General features: G+C 35.9%; 1 protein-coding gene across 3 annotated transcripts in view; it reads left to right on the top strand.

Moving 5' to 3' along the window:
* Positions 1-26,258, top strand: part of ZnT35C (Zinc transporter 35C) — a 252,281-nt gene that overhangs the window by 195,393 nt on the left and 30,630 nt on the right. For all 3 annotated transcript variants that reach the window (XM_067764970.1, XM_067764969.1, XM_067764971.1), the window contains 2 exons: positions 12,725-13,361; positions 15,272-15,419. In XM_067764970.1, the coding sequence (XP_067621071.1) occupies positions 12,725-13,361; positions 15,272-15,419 (785 nt within the window). The remainder of the gene's footprint in view (positions 1-12,724; positions 13,362-15,271; positions 15,420-26,258) is intronic.

Consider the following 26,258-nt stretch of genomic DNA (forward strand, 5'->3'; position numbering starts at 1 on the left):
GTATCTTGATGAAATTTGGTATGTAGGTTCCTGAGCACTCATCTCAGACCGCTATTTAAAATGAACGATATCGGACTATAACCACGCCCACTTTTTCGATATCGAAAATTTCGAAAAACCGAAAAAGTGCGATAATTCATTACAAAAGACAGCTAAAGCGACGAAACTTGGTAAATGAGTTGAACTTATGACGCAGAATAGAAAATTAGTAAAATTTTGAACAAAGGGCGTGGCACCGCCCACTTTTAAAAGAAGGTAATTTAGAAGTTCTGCAAGCTGTAATTTGGCAGTCGTTGAAGATATCATGATGAAATTTGGCAGGAACGTTACACCTATTACTATATGCACGCTTAATAAAAATTAGCAAAATCGGAGAAGGACCACGTCCACTTTTAAAAAAAATTTTTTTGAAAGTCAAATTTTAACAAAAAATTTAATATCTTTACAGTATATAAGTAAATTATGTCAACATTCAACTCCAGTAATGATATGGTGCAACAAAATACAAAAATAAAAGAAATTTTCAAAATGGGCGTGGCTCCGCCCTTTTTCATTTAATTTGTCTAGGATACTTTTAACGCCATAAGTCGAACAAAAATTAACCAATCCTTTTGAAATTTGGTAGGGGCATAGATTTTATGACGCTAACTGTTTTCTGTGAAAATGGGCGAAATCGGTTGATGCCACGCCCAGTTTTTATACACAGTCGTCCGTCTGTCCTTCCGCATGGCCGTTAACACGATAACTTGAGCAAAAATCGACATATCTTTAATGAACTTAGTTCACGTGCTTACTTGAACTCACTTTATCTTGGTATGAAAAACGAACGAAATCCGACTATGACCACGCCCACTTTTTCGATATCGAAAATTACGAAAAATGAAAAAATGCCATAATTCTACACCAAATACGAAAAAAGGGATGACACATGGTAAGGTAATTGGATTGTGTTATTGACGCGAAATATAACTTTAGAAAAAACTTTATAAAATGGTTGTAACACCTACCATATTAAGTAGAAGAAAATGAAAAAGTTCTGCAGGGCGAAATAAAAAACCCTTAAAATCTTGGCAGGTATTACATATATAAATAAATTAGCGGTATCCAGCAGATGATGTTCTGGGTCACCCTGGTCCACATTTTGGTCGATTTCTGGAAAACGCCTTCACACCACTCCCTTTTAAAACTCTCATTAATACCTTTAATTTGATACCCATATCGTACAAACGCATTCTAGAGTCAGTCCTGGCCCACCTTTATGGCGATATCTCGAAACGGCGTCCACCTATGGAACTAAGGATTACTCCCTTTTAAAATACTCATTAACACCTTTCTTTTGATACCCATATTATACAAACAAATTCTAGGGTCACCCCTGTGTCACCTTTATGGCGATATCTCGAAAAGGCGGCCACCTATAGAACTAAGCCCCACGCCCTTTTAAAATACTCATTAACACCTTTCATTTGATACCCATATCGTACAAACAAAATCTAGAGTCACCCCTGGTCCACCTTTATTGCGATACCTCGAAAAGGCGTTCACCTATAGAACTAAGGCCCACTCCCTTTTAAAATACTCATTAACTTCTTTCGTTTGATACCCATATTGCACAAACGAATTCTAGAGTCACCCCTGGCCCACCTTTATGGCGATATCTCGAAACGGCGTCCACCTATGGAACTATGGATTACTCCCTTTTAAAATACTCATTAACACCTTTATTTTGATACTCATATTGTACAAAACAAATTCTAGGGCCACCCCTGCTCCACCTTTATGGCGATATCTCGAAACGGCGTCCACCTATGGAACTAAGGATTACTCCCTTTTAAAATACTCATTAACGCCTTTCTTTTGATACCCATATTATACAAACAAATTCTAGGGTCACCCCTGGTCCACCTTTATGGCGATATCTCGAAAATGCGACCACCTATACAACAACTACCACTCCCTTTTAAAACCCTCATTAATACCTTTAATTTGATACCCATATCGTACAAACACATTCTGGAGTCACCCCTGGTCCACCTTTATGGCGATATTTCGAAACGGCGTCCACCTATAGAACTAAGGCCCACTCCCTTTTAAAATACTCATTAACACCTTTCGTTTGATGCCCATATTGTACAAAGAAATTCTAGGGTCACCCCTGGTCCACCTTTATAGCGATATCTGGAAACGGCGTCCACCTATGGAACTAAGGATTACTCACTTTTAAAATACTCATTAACACCTTTCTTTTGATGCCCATATTGTACAAATAAATTCTAGGGTCACCCCTGGTCCACCTTTATGGCGATATCTGGAAACGGCGTCCACCTATGGAACTAAGGATTACTCACTTTTAAAATACTCATTAACACCTTTCTTTTGATGCCCATATTGTACAAAGAAATTCTAGGGTCACCCCCTTTTAAAACCCTCATTAATACCTTTAATTTGATACCCATATCGTACAAACACATTCTAGAGTCACCACTGGTCCACCTTTATGGCGATATTTCGAAACGGCATCCACCTATAGAACTAAGGCCCACTCCCTTTTAAAATACTCATTAACACCATTCGTTTGATGCCCATATTGTACAAACAAATTCTAGGGTCACCCCTGGTCCACCTTTGTGGCGATATCTCGAAACGGCGTCCACCTATGGAACTAAGGATTACTCCCTTTTAAAATACTCATTAACACCTTTCATTTGATACCCATAACGTACAAACGCATTCTAGAGTCACCACTGGTCCACCTTTATGGCGATATTTCGAAATGGGGTCCACCTATAGAACTATGGCCTGCCTACTCCCTCATAAAATACTCTTTAATGCCTTTCATTTGATACACATGTCATACAAACACATTCCAGGGTTTCCCTCGGTTCATTTTCCTACATGGTTATTTTCCCTTATGTTGTCACCATAGCTCTCAACTGTGTATGTAATGTTCGGTTACACCCGAACTTAACCTTCCTTACTTGTTAACAATGTCTTACGCGTTTTTCTCAAAACATCATATATTCACATTCGTGACTTTGGCATTGGACCGACGATATGTACATATATCAAAATTCTGAAATATTTTTTTAGTAAAAAATTTAAAGTTTTAGAAATTTTCGGTAAATTAGTCAAAAAGTTTGAATAAGAGTTTTGGGTTGTGGCCAAATAGCATCTAAATTTCATTAATATTTTTAAATCGCTTGCTTAATTTTTTGTTTTTTTTTAATTTTTCACTCCACTTTTGAGATAATGTGGCAGAATTTTCGGAACGAAAAGTAAAAAAAAGTCTGGCTTATTTAAATTTTTATAATGCATTGGACTTTGATTGACCTCTCTATAATGGTTTATTTCATTTTGTCTTCTAAGTAGAAACACGTTATAGCAAATTTCGAAATTTTTTTTAAGCCTATAGTTATTGTCTAAATCGAGCTGTGAGGCACTGTAATATTAAATATTTCCAACCTTTCGTTTTAGAGCAGGCTGCCTTTTTTATTCGATATATTCTTTCTGTCCATTTTTTTTTTATTGATTATCTGTTTGCCAGCAAATAGGCAAAGCCATTAAGTTTGAAAATTTGTTGTGTCGCATCCTTTGCACGCTGATCCCGCAGTAGCTCAAATAGGCACCAGGAAATATCTAGTCTTCGTCATTGTAGCCATTTAGCAAGATGCAAAATACTCAAGTTGCTGATATTAAGAGGTCACTTTATATTACCGTTAACTATGTGCAAAAGGCTTTAGAAAAAAAAAAAATAAATGAAGTGCCAAGTTAGTAGTGAAAAAAAGTTAATAGCTCAATTTTTGTTTTTGTTATTTATTGGTTGCAAAGTTGATTGAATATCATGGCTGGTGATGTCTGGTAAAAGGTGGAAAATGAGTATAATGAAGATGATTGAAAATATAAAACAATTAGAAGCCTTATTTAAAGATATAATAGTCCAATTTGAAATCTTGAGAAGGCTTTTGTTTGACGAAGGAAAGTTTGCTCTCTTCAGAAAATTCATTCATTCATGCATTCAGGGTCAGATACGTTCATAGTGAAAAATTACGATGTTTGAAGAGACTTCTCAGAGTTTCATATGTAAGATTATCCATGAAAGATCTAAATCTTCTATAAATATGTTTTCTGGTATATCCCGACTGTGACACCGCCTAGCTAGCAAATCCTTCTGCTTTCAATCTACAATAATTATTGGCCCATCCTCGGTTGAGTGGAGTTCCATTTAATCTCGTGTTCATATTCTTGACTGCTTTATCTAAGGAAATCTTTGAACGTTGCATTATTCAGGATTTTGTTTCAAAACCACACATCTCATTCATTTCTGAAGAATGCTTATACTGGAATAGATTTCACAAAAAATCTGTTCCAATGCTAGGTAAAATACATAAAAGTTCTTCAACCGAAATCGGAGATATAGCGCCTTACAAAAAAAAAAAAAGAGAGAGAGTTAGAAGCTTCTATTTCTTCTAGAAGTTAAGGGGAGAAGAGAAATAAGGAGTAGAAGAGGAAGACCAAGACAAAGAATAAATAGAAATAAAGAAGAAAAAGAAAAAGAAGAAGAAAGAGATCTAGAAGGGAAAGGAAATTAAGAGCTGGAAGCTGCTAGTTCTTATAGAAAGAGAAGTAGAACAAAAAGAATATGAAGAAAAGGTCGAAGAGGAAAGAAAATGCTGGGACGGTAGAAGAAAAATAAAAATATGTAGAAAAAGTAGAAGAAGAATACGAATATGAAGGAAAAGTGGAAGAGAAAGAAAAATAAGAATAAGAGGTTGAAAAACAAGGGGAAGGCTAAGACGAAAAAGAAAATGAAGAAGGAGATGAAGTAGAAAAGGAAGTGGAATAGGAATAATAATAAGAAGGAGAAGCATAAGTAGAAGGAGAAGAAGATAGAGATGGGAAGGGAGGTTGAAAAAGAGACAGAGACGGTGAAAGAATAGAGACAGAGAAAGGGAAGGCGCAAGGGAAAGACAAAATAAAAGAAAAGAATTGCAACTTTTTATGATGAAGAAGAAAGACGTTGGAAATTAAGCAGGAGAAGACGAAGCTGAAGTAGACGAGGAATAAGGAGAGGAAGGGTACGTACAGGATCTATATACGGAAAAGGACCATCAACATTGATAACACTCCCTTATACCTTCGAACGAAATGGACAGCAGGAAATGTTAGTAAATTAAGTATACAGCAAATAAGAAGAAAGAACATGCATAGCGAAAGTGAGAGGAAGGGAAGAGAGAGTTTAAGAGAGGTAGCAGGAGAGAAGTGCGAGATAGAAAAAGGGACGTAACAGGAAGTAGAGGTTAAGCTAGGGAAGAAATCGAAATAGAGGTACATTTAATGAGATAGAAAGGAAGAGATGGGGCGTAAGAGGAGGAAGAAGAGAACAATAGTGAAAAAGAGGTATACCGGGATGGAACGTGAGTAAAAGAGTTTCGCGAGAGAGTGAGCAAAAGAAAATATTTGTTTAAAGTTATCATCCAGTCAAACAAATTTCACATGAGGCAATATCTCTGGTAACAAATAATAAATATGGTAGATCGCATCGGTGGGGCTTAACTAAACATGTGGAGTTAAGCTCAATGACGCTCCATGATGCTGTCACCATACTGAAACTGAAGTGTTGCAATGCGAAATGGAGAAGGAAGCCAAATGGAGGATGAGAATAAACTTTAGATTGTCGTAAACAAAGCGATTAGTTGTTTGTGATTCTCTGAGAGCTCTCCACGCATTAAGAACGCTAAATATGAAATAACGCAACAACAGCTGATTCCCTTTTAAAATCTTGTAACCAAGCCGATGCTTAATAAGACTTTCAGGGGGTCAGAATATACCCGCGGTAGGTATGCCTGTCGTAAGAGGCGACTAAAATACCAGATTCACGGGACTGTGTAGCGCAACCCTTTCAGGTTGCCAGCGCAATATATAGCTTCTCCAAACCCAATTGTCAACCTCACCTATCCGTGGCGAATCCTGTTTCACTAACAGACGAGGCTATGGCGACCACAAGCTCCTCATGGAACTTGGGGGCGAAGGGCAGAGATGGCCTGAAGGTTTAATGTGGCCATATAAATCGTTCCCGAGATGGTCCGGTCGTGTTACCGGAGCGTACCGGATCTGTATCCGGCAAAGGACCATCACATCGATAACATAATAAAGCCTTCGGGGAGTAACCTTATTGCTACAACAACAACAACAAGACTTTCAAAAAAGCAGACAAAGCTTTTTTCTTGAGAGTGCTCCGGACTCAGTCACAAGTCGTTCAAAATAGTAGTTCTCAGATGTGATCAAATGAGTAGCGCTTTCTCTTATTCTACTTTGAACTTGCGTGTTTTCAGAAGGTATTAGTTGAGCTAATTAATTTCAGCGATCTATAAATTTTACATGCACCTTAAAGTACGCAATGTCAGACATATATACAGATGGAGCCTATCAATAGAAAATATGTGGGTGGAAATGTTACATACTTTTAGGCGCACTTATTATCACGTACATGGAGCATGGTTTCGTTAGAGTAATTTTAATTCAGTTTTAAAAGCAGATGTATACTATTTTCTCATTCATTTTGTATATATATGCCATTGCAATACTCGAAGTTAAAGTTTATTTTATCTCTTTTTGAAAGAGTCAAATATATACAAAAGATAGATTTCCCAACGCTTCATTGCAATTCACAAATAATTGCAAACCAATTCTTCTTTGTTCGTGAAAGTCAAAAACTTTTTGGACAGACAAGCAAAGGGAAACGAAAAAAAACTGAGTTGTGATAGTTGGAGTGAGAGCTGCTAGGCGTAGGCGGCAAAAAGTAGGAAAGAAGTGTTATTTGTTGCCAATTTGTGAAAGATTTATTGCAGTTTTGCAACAAATTTCAGGGACAATTGCCGAACAACCGAAAAAAGAACAAAATAGCAAAAAATAATCAGCATAAGCAGCAACAACAAACAATGGGAAACGAATCAGTTTCGGTTAGTTGGCATTTTAAAGTTTCTGACTTTCTTAGACTAATATGCCGGTGTGGGTGCTGTGCATGTGTTTTGTTGCTGTTGTTGCTACTTTCTTTGTTTTACTTTTTTTCTGCCTTAATACTTTCATTGTTTAGTTGGTGACTTTTTCGTCGTCATTGCTAGGTATTGACGCAAATTTTATTCGCACTACTTATTATTTGATTTTGTTTATTGTTGCTTCTTTTGAGTTTTGTTTTGTTAAATGTGTGATGTGGTTAGAAAGGGTGGTATAAATTGGAACAGGCAGATAGGCGGAGGGGGAGGAGGGGGAAGCGTGGAACCGTCCACGACCCTACTGTGAAAAAACAGGAAGATTACTTATACAGTCTTTGTGCAGAGTTCCTTTAACCAATTTATAATTCTGGAAAGCTAGAAAGTCTAAAATTGAAAAAAAAAGTCTAGTGATACTGACTGTGAAAGGTGATCGATCTGCTTTACAATATCTAACATTTAAGAGCTGGTAGGTCTTGTCATCGTGTATTTTATTTCTCTTTTGCTGAAATTCAGTGAAACTTTACTGCCGGTAAATCAGAAGGAACACTTTTTTGTATAATTTACTGTTTTACGCGTTTCGATACTTAGCATCTTCTTCAGGGAGTCCAGTATTCGCTGTTAACAATTAGCTTTTTTTTTTCAGTAAAAACGCTATACTCCCTGAAGAAGATGCGTAAGCGCTAAAACGCGTAAAAGGGTTATGAAACATTTTTTATGGCCCTTTATTTTCTAAAGTTTTAAAATGCTCCATCCCAGTTATAAAGTTAAATATTGAATCGTCCTTGGCTTCACGTTATCCTTTAAGCGGACACTGGGATATTGGAGTTTACAACTTCCATACGGAGCAAGTAAGGAATTTAAACCGCAGACAAGAGATAGGCGCTGAATACAAGAAAGTTAGAGACCACAGCTCTAATTACTTGTTGACTAAGATATAGGAGCACACCTACTCTGGATTCATTAAGAATGCGTTCGAAAGTAGCTAGCCATTTGGTCCATGGAAAGTCGAAACACCGACTACTAGTAGTATGCTGACATCTCGAAAGCCTTGCTTAGACTTGCGACCCTTTATCTAAATTGAAACTCACTAGGCGGCCATTTGTGACTTTAGATTATCGATACAATCGGGGTTGCAACAGAGCTGTATCTCATCCGAATTATATACGTGAACATCGATGAATATAGTCGATGTCTAACCCTTGGCTATAGTTTGCAATAAGGAGCAATATTATCTTCAGCACTATCTTTGATCAAGAGTCTGCCTATGGCCTTAATTACGATATATGTGTATAAGAGAAGCTCGACGATAATCACGTCGAAAGTTAATCGTGCCAAGTGTTCATTTAATTTTTATATTTTTTTATGTACTTTAGACTGTATAAAGAAACACATTTTTTCTGGGTACAAGCAGCGTTGCTGCCTAAAAATATGCAACGTTATAGTAGATGTTTTCCTTCCGTACTACCAGAATCGTAGATCTCGCAAGAACACTCCATCTAGTACTAAACTTTGCATGAAGTTAAGAAAATCGGTTGTTATTTTACACATTTTTCTTAATGGGTGCAACACTCGATCCTTAGTTCTTAATTTTTCTTTAAACTTAAATTTTCTTTAAACCACGATTATAACAGGTACGCCTGGAATTGTGCAATGGTCAGTGGTGTGTTGATATTAACAGAATTCCTCCACTTTTTCTCCCGGTATGATTGAACAGTTTTTACTGAATGCTTTAAAGAAATAGGTATAGCGATAAATGAGCTTTATCAGGCACTGACCGAGCTCACTGTAGTTTCAAGAAGTATGTGTTTTTCATAAAAATGAAACAGTATATTAATAGTATAATATAGATCCATCAATGAGCTACTGAAGCAATGCGCGTCTGTCTGTATGAACGCATACCAGTCCATCATTGTTTTTTAGATATCTTGATGAAATTCTAAGATCGAGTATATTTGGGTGTTAGATTTATCATTTGTTGAAGCCAACCGAATCGGACCAATATAGCATAATCTCTCATGCCACCAATTTTTCGGGTCAAAAGGGTTTCCTAGTTTATTTCTCATTTTAACAGCTTACTTACTTACTTACTTACTTACTTAATTGGCGCTTAACCGTCTAAACAGCTAGAAGCTTCAAATTTCACATGATGCTTACATATTCATATATGTAGGTATGTGTGTTATTAGTCAGCTCCATTTATGAAAGGTATGACACTCTGGGACGGGGCTAAGACTTGTTATGTATTAGTTTTCCCCCTGCACTTTTTCTACCTCAAATAGAACAAACAAAAAAACGTTTTGTTTGCAATTTTTTTTTTTTGCAATTTTTGACACAGTCTAATGTCGATATGTGCACGTGTAAACAAATACTCACAGGCAGATTTTGTAGTTTAGCTCAATTGGGTTTTATGCTTGGTGTTAGCAACTTTTTATTGTATTGTCTATTTTTAGAATGCGAATTTATTATTTTGTTGTTGTATCACCACAATTTTTTATTGTTTATGTGTGTGTTTGTTTATATATTGTTTTGTGTATTAACGTTCTTTTTTTGTAGATAATCTTGTTTCCCCCTTTTCAGCTCACACAATTCATCATTTCTCTCCACCCACTGTATTTATAAACATGTTAACATTTATTTTTTATTGCTTTTATTTACGTTTCTTATACGTACTGTTTTTGTTGTTTTCTTTTGTATCTTTATTTCCTTTACTTGTCACCTCTATTTCCGCTTGCTATTGAACGCACACGGAGCGTAAAAAGTTGTAAAAAGTTTGTTGTCATCATTATTTGTGCAATTTTTGCTGACTGTTTTATTGTTTTCACAATTTGTTGTTGTTGCTGTTGACGTGCTTGTTGTTTACCCAAACACACTCATACGCACCCATACACCTATAAAACATATTATTTTCTATGATGCGTATTTTTACCCACAAAATACTTCTCAACAAGTTTTGTTTTTATGATTTTTAATAATCGGGGATTGCCCATATTGCTTTTTTTTTTTTTTTTTTTTTTTTTTTTTTTTTTTTTTTTTTTTTTAAATGTATGAAAACATTTATTTGAAGCAATTTTTTAATTTTATAATTTATTTAATAATTTGGGAAAAATTTTTACAACGTGACATCAGGACGGACAAGGCGACAGCTGTTTCGATTATACCTTGTAAATCTCTTCAAAGCCTTTTCTCCCGGGAGTGGGAGTCGAACTCGCACCCCTACGATAGTTGAAATGGTTGTAAACGCATTCAGCTACGTCATGCCTGTTGTGAAGTCTTTCCCAATTGCCTTCTTTATGCATATTTTAATCTTTTACACATTGCATACTTCGTATGCAATTATGTGTTAAAGCTATGCTTGATACGGCGGTTTTCAAAGAAACTTTGGTTTTTGTTGCTGTTTTTGTTCTATTTATAGAACTACAACGAATTAACCAATTTTGTATGTTTGTATGATTTTTAATAATCGGGGATTGCCCATATTGCTTTTTTTTTTTTTTTTTTTTTTTTAAATGTATGAAAACATTTATTTGAAGCAATTTTTTAATTTTATAATTTATTTAATAATTTGGGAAAAATTTTTACAACGTGACATCAGGACGGACAAGGCGACAGCTGTTTCGATTATACCTTGTAAATCTCTTCAAAGCCTTTTCTCCCGGGAGTGGGAGTCGAACTCAAATTATTAAATAAAGTTTTGTTTTTATTTGCTATGATTTATTTACCTCACGCTACTTCTTACACTCCTCTTCTTCTTCTACTCTTTCTTCATCATCTTAACATACCGTCGTTCTATCCTTCTTCCTTTTTGCCAACACTAGTCTATGCTTCATCCACTGTGAAAGTAAAAAGTTTTTATTTCTTTGCCTTCACTTTCGTAATTTGTTGCCTACTTTTGTGTGTTCTTGTAACATATCATATATCAAAGCATACTTTTGGGCGTTTGTTAAATTGCATATGCGCTCCACACGAGCTACTTTGTTAACCAAAAAGTCAAGTAGCGGTCAATTTGAAAAACTGTAACTCTTCAAAGTTTACAAGTTTACAACTTCAACTTATGTATGAGTGGAAAAGCTTGTGAAAGCTATTGAAATACGTTTTTATGGTTTTTTTAAACATTGTTAGAATGTATAGCATACTTTTTGGCACACTTAGAAATATGTCAAATGCTTTTTGTAAGATTCATATTTCTTAAGTGACTTATTTCTTTGTAAAGACAATTTCGCATCTTGATTTCAATTGAAGCAGGGAATTGAGTTCTTAAAGCGTTTGTTGCTTTTGAACGTGGTCACAGAACAGTCTAATAATATTTGGCACTCGGGGTTTTGTAATCAGCAATACCTAATGCTATAATCAGAAACTGGTTCGCTGCGATATTTGCTTCCGTAAGCGAAAGTTATTGGCGGCAACCGTGGTGTGATGGTAGCGTGCTCCGCCTACCCCACCGTATGCCCTGGGTTCACACCCCGGGCAAAGCAACATCAAAATTTTAGAAATAAGATTTTTCAATTAGAAAAAAAAATTTCTAAGCGGGGTCGCTCCTCGGCAGTGTTTGGCAAGCGCTCCGGGTGTATTTCTGCAATGAAAAGCTCTCAATGAAAACTCATCTGCTTTGCAGATGCCGTTCGGAGTCGGCATAAAACATGTAGGTCCCGTCCGGCCAATTTGTAGGGAAAATCAAGAGGAGCACGACGCAAATTGGAAGAGAAGCTCGGCCTTAGATCTCTTCGGAGATTATCGCGCCTTACATATATATATATATTTAAGCGAAAGTTATTAGCTCGGAAGCCGCTGCTGGATAGTTCGGCTGTCGAGATTTTAATTTTTGAGTCTCGGTCGTTCTGCCATCGATACTGCAGTTATCAGCAATCGGTAATCCCTCAGCCGCTTATCAGTTCTAAAATCGATATCTAATGAGACGTGCATCGTCGTTCACCTTTGCGCGACATGGACTTAGTTTCATAAAAATCTATTGATTCAATTTCTTTGATTTGAATTTCTTTAAGCGTACGAGCATACTTTTTAGTATTAAAGGGCTTAAAATGTCTTGAGAGTGACCGAATGAGCTTCATGTCACATGTATCCGTTCGAAACTGAACCACGTAGAATAAATTAGCCTTAGTGAACCTTGTAGTTTCGATATTGCGGAGTCAAAGACAATCTAAAGCGAACACAGGCATACCCAGACCACTCTCCATCGACCCATGGTCGTGTCCAGGGCTTTAATTGCCGCATGATTGTCCTTGTAGGCAATTCTCTAACGAGAGTACCAATGAATACACCGCTTCCCTAGTTATGGCAACTTTCGCTTGACGAAGCAGTACAGATATGTATTCACGAAATATATGCGTTTAAAAATATGAAATTAGAAACGTCATTACGTGAGTAAAAGTAGGATAGATGTCCTAGTAGCAGTAAGTGAAAAGTAATTGCGAATATTTCATGCAACTAAAAGTAATCAGGTAAATTCAGCAGAAAAGCAACCTTCCGGAAGACATGTACAACAATGTTGCATGCTTTTAGGCGCGTGTGATATACTTCACTTGTTTTTAGATGTACCTCAAGTTAGAATCTGGTTGCAAGATGGTTAATGCGACAAAACGTAATTAGCAATATTTTTAATTTCGCTGCAAAACTTACTTGTGGCGTATATATAAATTGCGTAGACAAACTTAACTTGGAAAATTGTCTCATAAATATTCCTCACCATTTACATTCATCTCTCTTATCCTTTTCAGCATGGGCATACAATTACAACATGGTCACTCACATGGTGGTATGCCAAGTGGTGCGCAAGGACACAGCCATGGTGGCAAAACGAAGAAAAAGGATAAAAAAGTGCTGAAGATAAAATCAGCTACAGATATAAGCAACAGCGCGACTCTTACCACAGCTCATACAAAAACAACTGTTGCTACGACAGCTGATGGTGAGGCTAAGCATTTTGTGCCTGGCCCTTTGTGCTCACCCATAGGACGTTGTGCATTACCCAATACACAACGTACGATGGACGATGGCTTTAACGAGCTGGATGCCACCAATGCGGCAATGCCTGCTGCTGGCTTAGCTACTTTCTCCTATCAAAACTCAACTTCGGTAAATGAGGTGCGCACAGAGCTGGCTGCTGTTATGGCCGAGACCACAGTTGGTGGTCATCATCATGGCGGTACAGCATCACGTGATGTTGAAAATTTAAATGTACGCGCCGCTTTTATACACGTCATTGGTGATATGATACAAAGCGCTGGCGTTTTTATGGCAGCTTTGGTTATTTTCTTTCGACCAGATTGGGCGATTGTTGATCCGATTTGTACATTCATTTTCTCCGTTATTGTGCTCTTTACCACATTCGGCATTATGCGGGATGCGCTTTTGGTGAGTAAATGGAAAAAGTATTATATATACATATTAGGGCGTGTAAAATTGTATGGGGAAAAAATACTTCAGGTGCACATCCAGTTTCTCAATGTATGGGTCATACTGAGTACCTAATATTGTCCATGGGACCATAGGTCTGAAATGAATTTCGAACCTTCCTAATTTTGTTAGAAAATTTTATATCCCAATCCGAATAGCGGCTCTCACAAATAAAATACATGAAAATAAATGTCAAATTCTGAATCGGATTTGGTATGACCACATGCGATCTTCTAGACCATACCGCCCTCCCACCCCCTAGATCCATGAGGAGTGCATGGTCGCCAGAGCCTCGGCTGTTAATGAAACAGGACAATTGGGTTGGAGAAGCTATATATTGCGCTGGCAACCCCTTGAATCTATTTGGTATTTTGGTCGCCTCTTACGAAAAGCATACCTACCGCGGTTATATTCTAACCCCCTAACCCGTTGGGGTAACTGTTAACTGTAGTTAATAGTGCTGCCGTTATCAAATTTGGCGTTACTTATAATGCGATATATAAAGGTTAGGTTAAGTTGAACCGACCGGTCATCAAGACCTCACATAACCTGAATGTGTCCATAGTGTTACCAGAATTTGTTTGACGACCACACGTAAGAACCCCAATCACGTCCAAGACTATGTTATAAACTAACTCTGATTTCTTAGCAAATACTAGAACCGAGTTTTTCTCCCTCGAGATCTGGCAACTCTGCTGCCCCTAACAGCTTCACGGCTATAATATCCGCGCGAAAGACGCTGCAGTATCTGCCAGCCTGTAGGATAAATTTATTTCTACATCTACACAGTAAACTGCAGACCCTACCTCTTCCGTTAGTTTGGAACACCTTCATAGTACGTTCTGCCATTTATGCACCCCAGCGCCAGCCTTCCGGCTCAATTGTGGCCCCCAGAACGCTTTCTAAACACAGGCACGGGACCATATATTTCGTTTGCCCGATATAAGATGGCGCTATACTGCTATGGCCATACGGACTTCATTTAAGCCGTCCCAAGGCCTTAAGCCTTGTTGCAGTGGCTAACGCGATATTTTTGGCCTTATGTTCTACAGGCGGCTGTTTAGAATGGCATGAAATGCTGCTATTGGAAGACTTTTTAGGGCTTCCGTTATACTAATCATTGATAATCTGCATACCCCGTATAGATTTTTGGTATACATACTTTGTTTTTGTGGTTGCCCCCCAAACAAGGACCCGATAGTAAAGTTGCCGCTAATATCCAACCCACAATCTTCCACATGGAGTTTCCATGACAACTTACCATCTAGGATGACTCCTCAACATTTTGTACTACATTTTTCACACCCTACATGTTCAAATTGGAACCTTATATTTCCTAGTAAATAATAATAGATCGTTTTTTTTTCGCTTTGACAGTTAATCGAACTCCAGCTGCTCAGGCATGTACATCACGAAATGCCTGTTATATATAAATATAGAATCGATATATTCCTTCTAACGAAATTTTTGAATTCCAGTTTAGCTGCGCGGTCGCTGCTCCACAACTTTGTTTACAAATTTAAGTTTATTTTTATTTATTTTCTTGCTCCACTTTATAATGATTTGATTATTTTGTTAACAGACTTGATTATAACAACAAAATATTTTAGTGTAAAATGCACTTTCACTTGTCGCACATTGCCATTCATTTTTCCCTCTAATCGCTTTTCTTTCATTTTCATTTTTATTTACGCTCCTGCGGTATCCTACATACCAACGACACGGAAACGCAACTACTACCACTACACTTACATTTGCTGTTTGACACCGTCGTGTTTGTGTTTGTGTGACTTCATCGTGTGCAACTGTCAACATACCGCTATTTCTACAATTGTTGTGGCTGTTACACATGCTAAAATGATAAATAGGTCCTAATGGAGGGTACACCCAGTTACATGCATTACACAGAGGTCTTGGAAATCTTTGAACATATTGAAGGTGTGAGAAGGGTACATAATTTACGTATTTGGGCATTGAGCATTAATAAAGTTGCACTCTCAGTACACTTGGCAATTGGTAAGTAATTCAACATTTTCTTATATATATATATGTAACAATACTCATAAAGACTATATGTATATGCACATGCTTTGCTAATAAATAACAATAACAAAAGCTATAACCCAGACAAACATTTATACAAATTTTCCTAAGAATATTTGTATGAATTTGTGTGAGAGGTTAATATTAGCACTAATGTGCGAGGCATAAGGCATGCCAAACTAACAACACTAATTATATATGTACTCACATATCTTTGTAATACATACGCCCACATACACATAATTATGTTAGTACCCTGCAAAAAATGCGATTAGTCTAAAATGATTCCAGGATGAGTCGCAAAGGAATTTTTATATTTTTCATTTTATTTAACATTTTCTTCATGCTCACTTGTTAAAAATTATAGCGTTTTCTTTTCTGAAATAAATTGTTGCCTAAGTAAATGGTAAATCCTTAATAGAGTTACTCCTACCCCAGAAAATGTTCAACATTTATAGTGCATACAAAGAACATTTCAACTCGCCATATTCACTCATATTAACAGGGTATATGTGGAACATAAGAGCGAATTGAGAGTTTCACAGAGTTGCACTGCCACACCACCATTTTATACAGAGTAAAAGTGTAACGCTTTTGCGTTGCGAGCAGGCAACAATTTTCACAAGAGAAAGAAATACCCCGTAAAGGCGTTGCCTGTTTTTAGAATAAAACAACAACCCTTGCGCGGCGTACAAAAAGCATAACACTTTGGCCAGAAAAGAAAACGCTATTAGATATAGTGTTGATTTAAACAATTTTGACTATGTAGCATAAGAAAAGTGCATGACATTTTTTATGTTAAGATTTAACATAGTACTAAATGCCATTTCTTATAAATATGTATATATTTTATACGTGTGGGGTGTACATAAGTAATAATGTAAATTAAAATTTAAACGATATGTTAAAGTTATTAAGTTATTAGCGTAAACAATTTGAAAGTAATAGCAGTAATTTAGAGTAAATATGGTTATAATAACGTTGCCAACAGCGTTTCTAGTTCAAAATGATCATAACTGAGAAGATATAGCTTAATTTTTTTTTGAAACAAGTTACAGTTCCTTATGATCTGTATAGTGCCAGGAAGGGAGTTGAAAACTTTGCACGATGTGTATGTATAAAAACTTCTATAGTTTGTCGTCCTAGAATGTGGAATTTGTCGGTAGTAGATTTCTGCGCAAGTTGTAACCAGTGGTGGGCAAAGCTTTCCAAATAGCCTGACCTTATAAAGAGGAAATGCGACTATAGCCAGTTCTGAGCTCTTTTTATGGGTTGGAGTGATCCTTTTTGTTTGAGCATGTCCTATAACTAATGCCCTATGACTAATTGTACCTGTTTATGCCTGAACGGGTAGCGACGGACTGGTCCTTTTTATACCCTTACGGGTACTGTCGAATAGATCCCTTTTGTACTTGTTGGACACGCCTTCTATGTACCCCTACAGGTACTGTCGGGCAGATCCTTTTCCCACTCTCCGTTATTCACTTACGGGTACTGTTCGTTGCGTCCTCTTTGTACGGGTACTGTAGGACAGACAAAAAAAATGTACGGTAATGGAACATATGGTACTAGTATTTTAGGTTCGATATAGAGCTCCACATTTTTCTTAAATAATTTTATTCAATCACATTTAATCTTTTTATTTCGTTAATTTCGTTGCCGTTTTTTTCAATTGACTACATAAATTTCAAACTGACTGATGCCAAATATACCCAAAAGGGACTAGCGGGGATCAATTATACCCCGCTCTCCTTAGGGATTAATCGCACGATTTTTTGCAGGGTATGTTTATGTACCCACTACACATACAGTTACAGTGAAAGCATATGGCATCTTTAATAGCTTGAAGTATGCAAGAATAATTCCAAGTAATGATGCAAAGCTTCGGTGTGAACAATGACAACAACAAAACAAAGCGAAAACATAAATCAAAACAATGTTTTTGGCTATGCGTGTGCTCCAGTGGCTTGCTAGTTGTTGAGCTTGGCTTTGAATTGTTAACCAGGGTGGTAAACATATATATTTTGCAGTAGTAAAAGAAGCGTATCCAATGTCACTGGGCCTATAAGAATGCTATATCACTCCCTTCGCTTTCCCCAACTAATATTACATTTACTCCACTCCCTGAACTTCAACTTTTTTTTCTACCCCTCCCCTTTGCGACTGTTCTTTTCTAAATTTTTCTTTCCTATTCGCATCCATTTTTTGCTTTTGCGCTTTCCTTTTTTAGTACTTGAACTTGAGCGTTGTTTGTCTTTCTTCTTGGTTTTTCTCTGCCTAACAGAACCTTCATATCTCCATTTCCCCTTTCTCATTTTCTCTCTCTTTTCTACTTATCTGTCGTTGTTGTGGTAGCGATAATTACAGTCGCCTAAAGTTATAGTGGAGTGCTATCGATGTCGATGATTCTTTGCCGGAAATAATTCTGGTACGTTCGGGTAACAAGCGCCATTAAGGACTAGCCCCGTCACTAGATCGATTTAATATGACCACATTGCATCTTCTGGGACATTCTGCGCCCGTCCTCTAGTTCCATTAGAATTGGTGCCGCTAGGGCCTCGCTTGCTAAATATGTGTATGATACATTCATAGTTGTAACAGGACCCCGTTCGGGTAGGCATTCTTTACAATTGAATTGCAGGAGCTGTAATGTTTGTATTGCGCTTATTAACGTCCTTTTCTGCTGTCCTCGCTGTCTTTTCTACCCCTCTAAGGCTTCCTCAAGACTTTGGAGTTTGGCTCGTCTTTAATATGAGTCTAGTTGATGCTCGTTTCGATGGAACATTTTGGTCTTTTTTGTTCTTTGCAAATCAATCCAGTGGTGCTTGAATCGTTTAATTTTTAAGGTTGAGATTGCTTTGCCTGATAAAAAAGGAGCTCCTTTGCTAGATAATAATTCGATAACTATACGATAATTCCTCGATAATACAATGATTACAAGTCGACGATTTTTCGGTAAAAAACTCTGTAACTTTTTAAATTAACTGAAGAGTAAACTTCCCGCTCAACGAACAAAAATCGGGCCTTACAAGTCCCTCATCATACCTGCCCTGATGTATGCACGGAATCATGAACGATGTAGAGATCACATGAAATGGCTCTTGGATTGGTGGAGAGAAAATTTCTCCGGAACGGAAGGTTTATGGTCCTGTCCGTCATGCCGTCGGCGAGTATCGAAGGATGTATGTATGTAGAAGAGCTGTATGGGCTTTAATATGATGATAGTACAAAGCTTAAAAACCCAAATACTGCACTGGCTAGGTCATGTTATGTGAACGGACAAAGACGCTGGGGCCAAGAAAGTATTTCAGTCGACACCACAGTTTGAAAGCAAAGGATGAAGGAAACCTCCACGGAGTTGGGAGAGGTAGATGAAGACTTGATCTCCCTTGGTGCTCCCAATTGGCATCAGTTATCGCGAAACAGGGATAGCGTGACTTGTTACGAAACGGCCAAAATCGCTTAAGCGCTTAAGCGCCAATAACACTCCGATAAAAAGTGAATAACAATTCTATTACTCGAAAAGAAATGGATAACACGCCTATGTATAATCTGTTGATAAGCGAAGCAAGACAAGGCAAGGCAAGCCCGAAATAAATTGATTACTTAACATATCGGTCCTTGCGATAGACCCTGTATATGCATGGACGATTTTTGTCATTTTAGGCGTTTGACGCTTCAAATTGTCTTCATAATTTAATCTTATCACTCTCACTCATATAATTTTTGTGTGTGTTTTATTACCCTTCTTTCCCTTGTGTTTGTAATACGTTTAATTGTTTTTGTTTATGACCAATTACATAGGCTGTTCATGTGTACATCTGTATGTACATTTGTATTATATTCAAAAGGGTTAAGTGCTTTGCTGATGATGATATGTAATTCAGTAGTTCCTGTGGTTTTAATGGAATTTTAAGTGTTTGCATAAAATTTTTTAACGGTTTTACTTTATATATAGATGAGTACATGTAGGGGTAACTCCACGCAAATATTTGAATCCAGAACAAATAATTTGTTATGAATATATTTTTTATACTCAGCGTGCTTTGCACACAGAGTATATTAACTTTGATTGGATAACGGTTGGTTGTACAGTAGGCCGGGTCGATTTGTGGGGAGGCAAAAAAATCGCCCATAGCTCTATGAAAATCATATTCTAGGGATCAAAATAAGAAACTGCCGAAGGAACCATACCTCTAAAACGATTTCTGATGTCCCCCAATTTGGGTCGAACTTTTGGGTAGGGGCAAATTTTGAAAAATCACACTTTGACCCATTTAGAGTGCTCCAATCGAGTGCAAATGTATGACCGACCCCCACCGATGCCAGTGGCATACCCCCTGGAACCCCCCTGGGGGTTCACCATACAAACATTTCAAAAAATCGTCGGTTTTGCACTTTACATGAAAAAATCAGCTAAATGGCTATGTGGTAATAAGGCCAATTGACCTTATGGCCGTTGACCTTATGTCACCACACCATCACATTAATGCATTGTCATCGAGCCTTGATAGGTGTGTAATGTTGCAATCAAACTTATCGCCATTCAAAGTGGTGATAAGGCCAATTGACCTTATGTCACCACACCATCACATTAATGCATTGTCATCGTTCCTTGATACGTATGCAAAGTTTCAAATTAATCAGACTTCTAGAAACCGGTGAAAATTAAGCTCAAAGATTCCGTTACATTCAGGCCAAGCTAATAAAAGCGTGCTAAAAATGAATTTAACTTAGTAATAGAAAAGAAATTTAAAAAATTATTAGAAATTAGCGTTTTTACAACCCTTTTAAAACCAAGGCATCACTGTGATGCATTTGTATGTCGTAAACATAGTTGTGTGGGTTTTTTATTCAACCGTTTTAAAAAATGAAGGTATCACTGTGGCACAATTGCAGATCGTAAAATTGCTTGTGTTGTTTTTTTAAGCCACCACAAGACACAGCAGGTAGAATTGAAATTACCATTTCATTTTTATTACCTCGTCTCGTAGACCATATGTAACGCAACGGTTTTTGTGAATGCATTAAGTCGTTGTGAAGAACTCAAAGTGTGAAGTGCTAATTTCAGATAAAAAAATATTTCAAAAAAAAAAAAAATAAATAATAAGTGAAGTGACCATTCCAAATCAAAAAGTTTACAATGAATCTACCATCCTCTACACCGCAAGATGAAGCAACTACATCAGCAACTATCGAAAACCCAATGAGCCATATACATAAGCATGATGTTCCAGTCTTACGTAACCAATCAATTCAGAATTGGTTTTAGAGGTATGGTTCCTTCGGCAAAGTTTCTTATTTTGATCCCTAGAATACGATTTTCACAGAGCAATAAGCGATTTTTAAATCGACCCGCCCTATTGTACAGGTATAAAGGAATCGAGATAGATATATACTTCTATATATCAAAATCATTAATATCGAAAACAAATTTGATTGAGGCATGCTCGTCCGTCCATCCGTCCGTCCGTCCGTTAGCACGATAACTTGAGTAAATATTGAGATGTCTTCACCAAATTTGGTACACTACACTGAAAGAAAAATACTTGTAAAATCAACCTAAATACGGGTCAATACAACCGAAATTTCTGTAAATTTTTATCCGTCGCAGCAAGATATTGAATCGAATTGCGCACAAATCGTTGATTCGTAATTGACCGTTTTAGTAGTCAAATGAACAAAAAAAGTTGTTGCGACAGCTTTGTACGAAAGTACCTATGTTGCCATATACATACGTAAATATGTGAATACATAAATACGCATGCTTGCTACATATACATACTTATGTACGCACTTACTAACCGAAATTCAATTGTGCGTACATCAAATATTCTGGCACACATTAAACATTATACACTTTATTATTTTGTTTTATTACACGCACTTTCACCAAATTTTATATTTTATAATTTATTTAATTTTTAGTTTTGAACTTCGCTTTGCAAAAAGAAATGAAAATAGTAGTCACAAAACTGATTCTCAATTCTTTCAGTTGCAGCTCAGCTCATTCTCAATTTCTTTTCTCGTATGTAGTTGCCACACTTGATTGTTTCGAACACAATTTGTAGTAGAAATGTTTGACATAACATTTTAAATAGAGAACTTGTAAGTTATAGAAAAGTAAAGAATCAAATCGCAGGAAGGTAGTTCACCACTGGAGTAATTTTACATGTAATTCGGCAGGTTTAATTTTCGTAACACTTTAAGTTGAAAAGATTTCAAAACAACTCAAACTTTTATGTTGTCGGAAACATCAAAATTAAAAAAAGGATGTTTTTTATTATCTTATTAGACGCGTTCGCGTGAATGAAAATTCGTAAAAACTTGAACAAAATGTTAATAACTTTGGAAAAATCCTGTTCATTCAAACAAAACTTTTGCAACAAGAGGGCGGAATTTTGCATTTCGCTTGGAGGAGAAGTTGCAAATTGTACCCGATAAATAGGTGTCCCGGTATCTCATAATTTTTTTCACAGTAAATTCAAAAAAGGGTTTTTCGTTTTGTATTGATAGCTGAAAAACTATTTTTTGTTGTTTGTTAACAGAAAAATCAGTGAGATTGATTAGGAATCTGTCAATTTTACAGATTTTTATTAACTTAAGAGCGACAATTTCTCTTCTGTTGAAATGACTAAACTAATTTGTTCGCTTGACAAAGAACTCGGCCGAATTAACCACAATTCGATCAATTTCACCGAATCTCCGTTAAGTCAAGAACAACAGAACCGATTTGTTGATTTTACTAGCACCATTTATTTCAGTGTGGCTTATCTGCAACCAGAATAGATTGGTATTGAAAATGAGCGAAATCGGATGATCACCACGCCAACTTTTTATATATATAAAATTTTGGAAAACACAAAAAACCTGATAATTTAGTAAATCAAATTTTTTTTAAATGGGCGTGGCACCGCCCACTTGTGATAAAATAAATTTTACAAATATTATTAATCATAAATCAAAAATCGCCTTTACTATAAGGAATGTTTTGAAGAAAAATTAACGATATCGGTTAAGGACCACGCCCACTTTTATATAAAAGGGTTTTAAAGGGGTCGAGGACGAATAAAATAAGCTATATCTTTGCAAAAAAGGGCTTTATATCAATGGTATTTCCTTTCCCAAGTGGATTTATAACAGTAAATAGGAAAAACTTCAAATTTTAAAAAATGGGCGTGACACCGCCCCTTTTATGACTGAGCAATTTTCTATGTTTCTGGAGACATAAATCGAAGAAAAATTAACGGATCGTAATAAAATTGGGCACACAAATTTTCCCTATAGCAGGAAATATTCCTAGAAGAAATGGACGAGATTGGTTAAAGACCACGCCCACTTTTATATAAAAGATTTTTAAAAGGGTCGTAGACGAAAATAAAAAAATAAAAAAGAACTGTGTATCAATAGAATTTTACGTTCTAAATTGAATTATAACATTAAATTGGAAAACACTAAAATTTTTGAAAATGGGTGTGGCACCGCCCCTTTTATGACTAAGCAATTTTCTATGTTTCGGGAGCCATAACTCGTAGAAAAATTAACGGATCGTAATGAAATTGTGTACAAATATTATCCTTATAGCAGAAAATATATCTAGTAAAAATGGACGGCAACTTATGTAGATATAAAACAAGTTTAGAAGGGTCGCAGACTAGAATAATAAGCTATAACTTAGCAAAAAATAGTTTTGAATCAATGATATTTCACTTATCAAGTTTTATTGTAAGAGGAAATAGCGAGACATTTTTTTAAACGGGCGGTGCCACGTGTTATGTAGAAAAGTAATTTATCTGAAATGAAATGTGCAATTGAAGCTCACGCTGAGTATATAATGTTCGGTTACACCCGAACTTAGACACCTTTACTTGTTTGTCTTAATCTTTTTTGTTTTATTTAATTGAGACTAAGCTTGATTGCAATTATTTAATTGCTCATTATATATATATGGGGTATTCCATCCCATTTTGACCAATTTTGAACCCGACCCCGACAGACGCTATGAGATAATATACCCAGGTTTTGCATGTGGCTTTTTAGTCTGCAGTGACCTGTAAGTACGCCTCTTTAAATTCTAAGCCTGCTTTGTAGTTGTATGCTCCTATTAGTGGTGCCTTTTCCTGCCGTAGTCCTGGACTTTCGCGCCAGTGCTGTTTTCTGAGGCATGCCTCCTTTTGCTTGAGCTCTTCTCATATAGTGTGTAACGCTATCGCCATGATGGGCTTAGGCCCTATTGGCTTTTTGTTTCCATACAACCCGCTGTGGCCAGGGAAGTAAGCCAAACGAATGGTGTTATTAACCCCCTAAACGCTTCAATCTGTTCAAACACTCGAGGGCTGTTGATGATTTAATCTTAACTGCTTGGAGCGCAGCATGACTGTCGCTGAGTATAACTATTCTCTGCGGCCAAAAATCTCCGCTCCGATGCCTGAAAAAGAGCTTTGTGTCAATAGAATTTTACTTTCTAAATTGAATTATAACTTTAAATTGGAAAACACTAAAATTTTTGAAAATGGGTGTGGCACCGCCCCTTTTATGACTAAGCAATTTTCTATGTTTCGGGAGCCATAACTCGAAGAAAAATTAACACATCGTAATGAAATTTTTTACACATGTTTTCCTTATAGCAGAAAATATTTCTAGTAAAAATGGACGGGATCGGTTAAAGATCACGGCAACTTAGATATAAAACAAGTTTAAAAGGGTCGTAGACTAGAATAATTAGCTATAACTTAGCAAAAAATAGTTTTGAATCAATGATATTTGACTTATCAAGTTTTATTGTAAGAGGAAATGGGGAGAATTTTTTTTTAAACGGGCGGTGCCACGTGTTATGTAGAAAAGTAATTTATCTGAAGTGAAATGTGCAATTGAAGCTCACGCTGAGTATATAATGTTCGGTTACACCCGAACTTAGACACCTTTACTTGTTTTTCTTAATCTTTTTTGTTTCATTTAATTGAGACTAAGCTTGATTGCAATTATTTAAGTGCTCATTATATATATATGGGGTATTCCATCTCATTTCGACCAATTTTGAACCCGACCCCTTTAGAATTGGCTGAAAGTTTTTCTTCTTTTTCTAGCTTACGAAAGACGTTTTTCAGAATTTTTTCAAATTTTTTCATCCAACTCGAAAAAAATTAAAACTTTTTTTTGTATTTTTTCCGAAAAGTACATTTAAAAACAAATTAAAAAAAAAAAGAAAAAAGTTATAGCATTTTGAAAACAAAAACGATGTTTTTTTTAAATTCATAACTTTTTTTGAGTTGGATGAAGAAATTTGAAAAAATTCTGAAAAACGTCTTTCGTAAGCTAGAAAAAGAAGAAAAACTTTCAGCCAATTCTAAAGGGGTCGGGTTCAAAATTGGTCGAAATGGGATGGAATACCCCATATATACAATATATTTGACTTACCTCAATCTTGCTTAGCATAGTTTTGTTCTGAATCTAAGCTTATTTTGGTTAATTTAAATATAGTTTATTTTGACTTATTTCAATTAATTTTTATTTTTTTTTTAACAATTTAAATAACTCTTTTGCTTCCTTGAAGTAAGTCGAGTTTTTAAAATTTGGTTTCAATTGATTTAACTGAAGTTATTTTTATTTTGTTTAGTTCATTTTCGCCCATATTAAGTCTTGATTAATTTACCATAATTTGTTTCTTAGATTTATTTTAATTATATTGTTAAGAATATTAGCAACACCAAGGGGTACTGTCATCTCTAATCCGATGCTAAGCAGTGACTTGAATGTACATTAATAATTCAATCATTATTTCTACACAAACACATGCAGATATCTTATCTGAGATGTTCCCAAAAGTATGCAATTATAATTGTGGAAGTGCATCTGTAGTTATTTTTAATAAAAGTTGAATTTGATTTAGTTAAGTTTATAATAATTTGATTTATTTCAACACCGTTCCAATTAACATGATTTATTATCTTTGATTTCATTAAAAACAATAGCAATTTTAATTTTGATTTAATTCAATTGACTTAGTTTATTATTTTTTACGTTATTTTGTTTTCAAATCATTTAGTCCAGCCAATTCTAATCTAATTTAACTTTTTTAATTTAAGTTTAATTTGATTTATTTTAGTTTTGGTCCTTTTGAATAGTGTTTTTTTTTACTTCATTAAATTTATTTTTATTTCGATTAATGCTGTGAAATATAAGTTAAGGTTCCTGAAAGTTAGTTAAACTTTAAAATTTGGTTTATTTTGGTTTACCAAATTTATCTTTCTTTTGGTTAGTTTGTTTTCATCTATATTAAGTTTAAATTAATTATTTATTAGTTTTTATTTATTTTTAAATGATAGAGTGTGGGTGATAGGCCGTACGTGCATCCTAGCATTCTCCTGCATGCATACAGTGCCGCGGAGGCTTTCTATGTTCTCTCTTCCATATGGAGTTTCCACGACAACTTACTATCTAGTATAGCTCCTATATACTTTGTGCTCTTTTTTTGCTGTATGTTTACACCTCCAAGCTTAGGCTTAGTCCAATTAGGGACCTTATATTTCATACTAAATAATACTAGATCGGTTTTTTCCACGTTGGCGGCTAGCCCGATACCAGATGCCTAGTCATGTAGCTAAACCAAGTTTAATTGCATTTATTTGCATTTAATTTTAGTTTATTTAATAATGTAAGCCAGTTTAATCATGATTCGCTTTTTTTTGTGAATCTTCTTTTAGTTTAAGTCAATCTAATTTAAATTTATTTCGATTAAGTTTAGTTTAGTCTAGTCTTTAGTTATCTTTTTATTTATTTTAATTTCTAACTTAAATGAAATTTTGAGAAATT

Source organism: Eurosta solidaginis, chromosome 2, assembly GCF_040869045.1.
Source record: "Eurosta solidaginis isolate ZX-2024a chromosome 2, ASM4086904v1, whole genome shotgun sequence".
Lineage (NCBI taxonomy): Eukaryota > Metazoa > Arthropoda > Insecta > Diptera > Tephritidae > Eurosta > Eurosta solidaginis.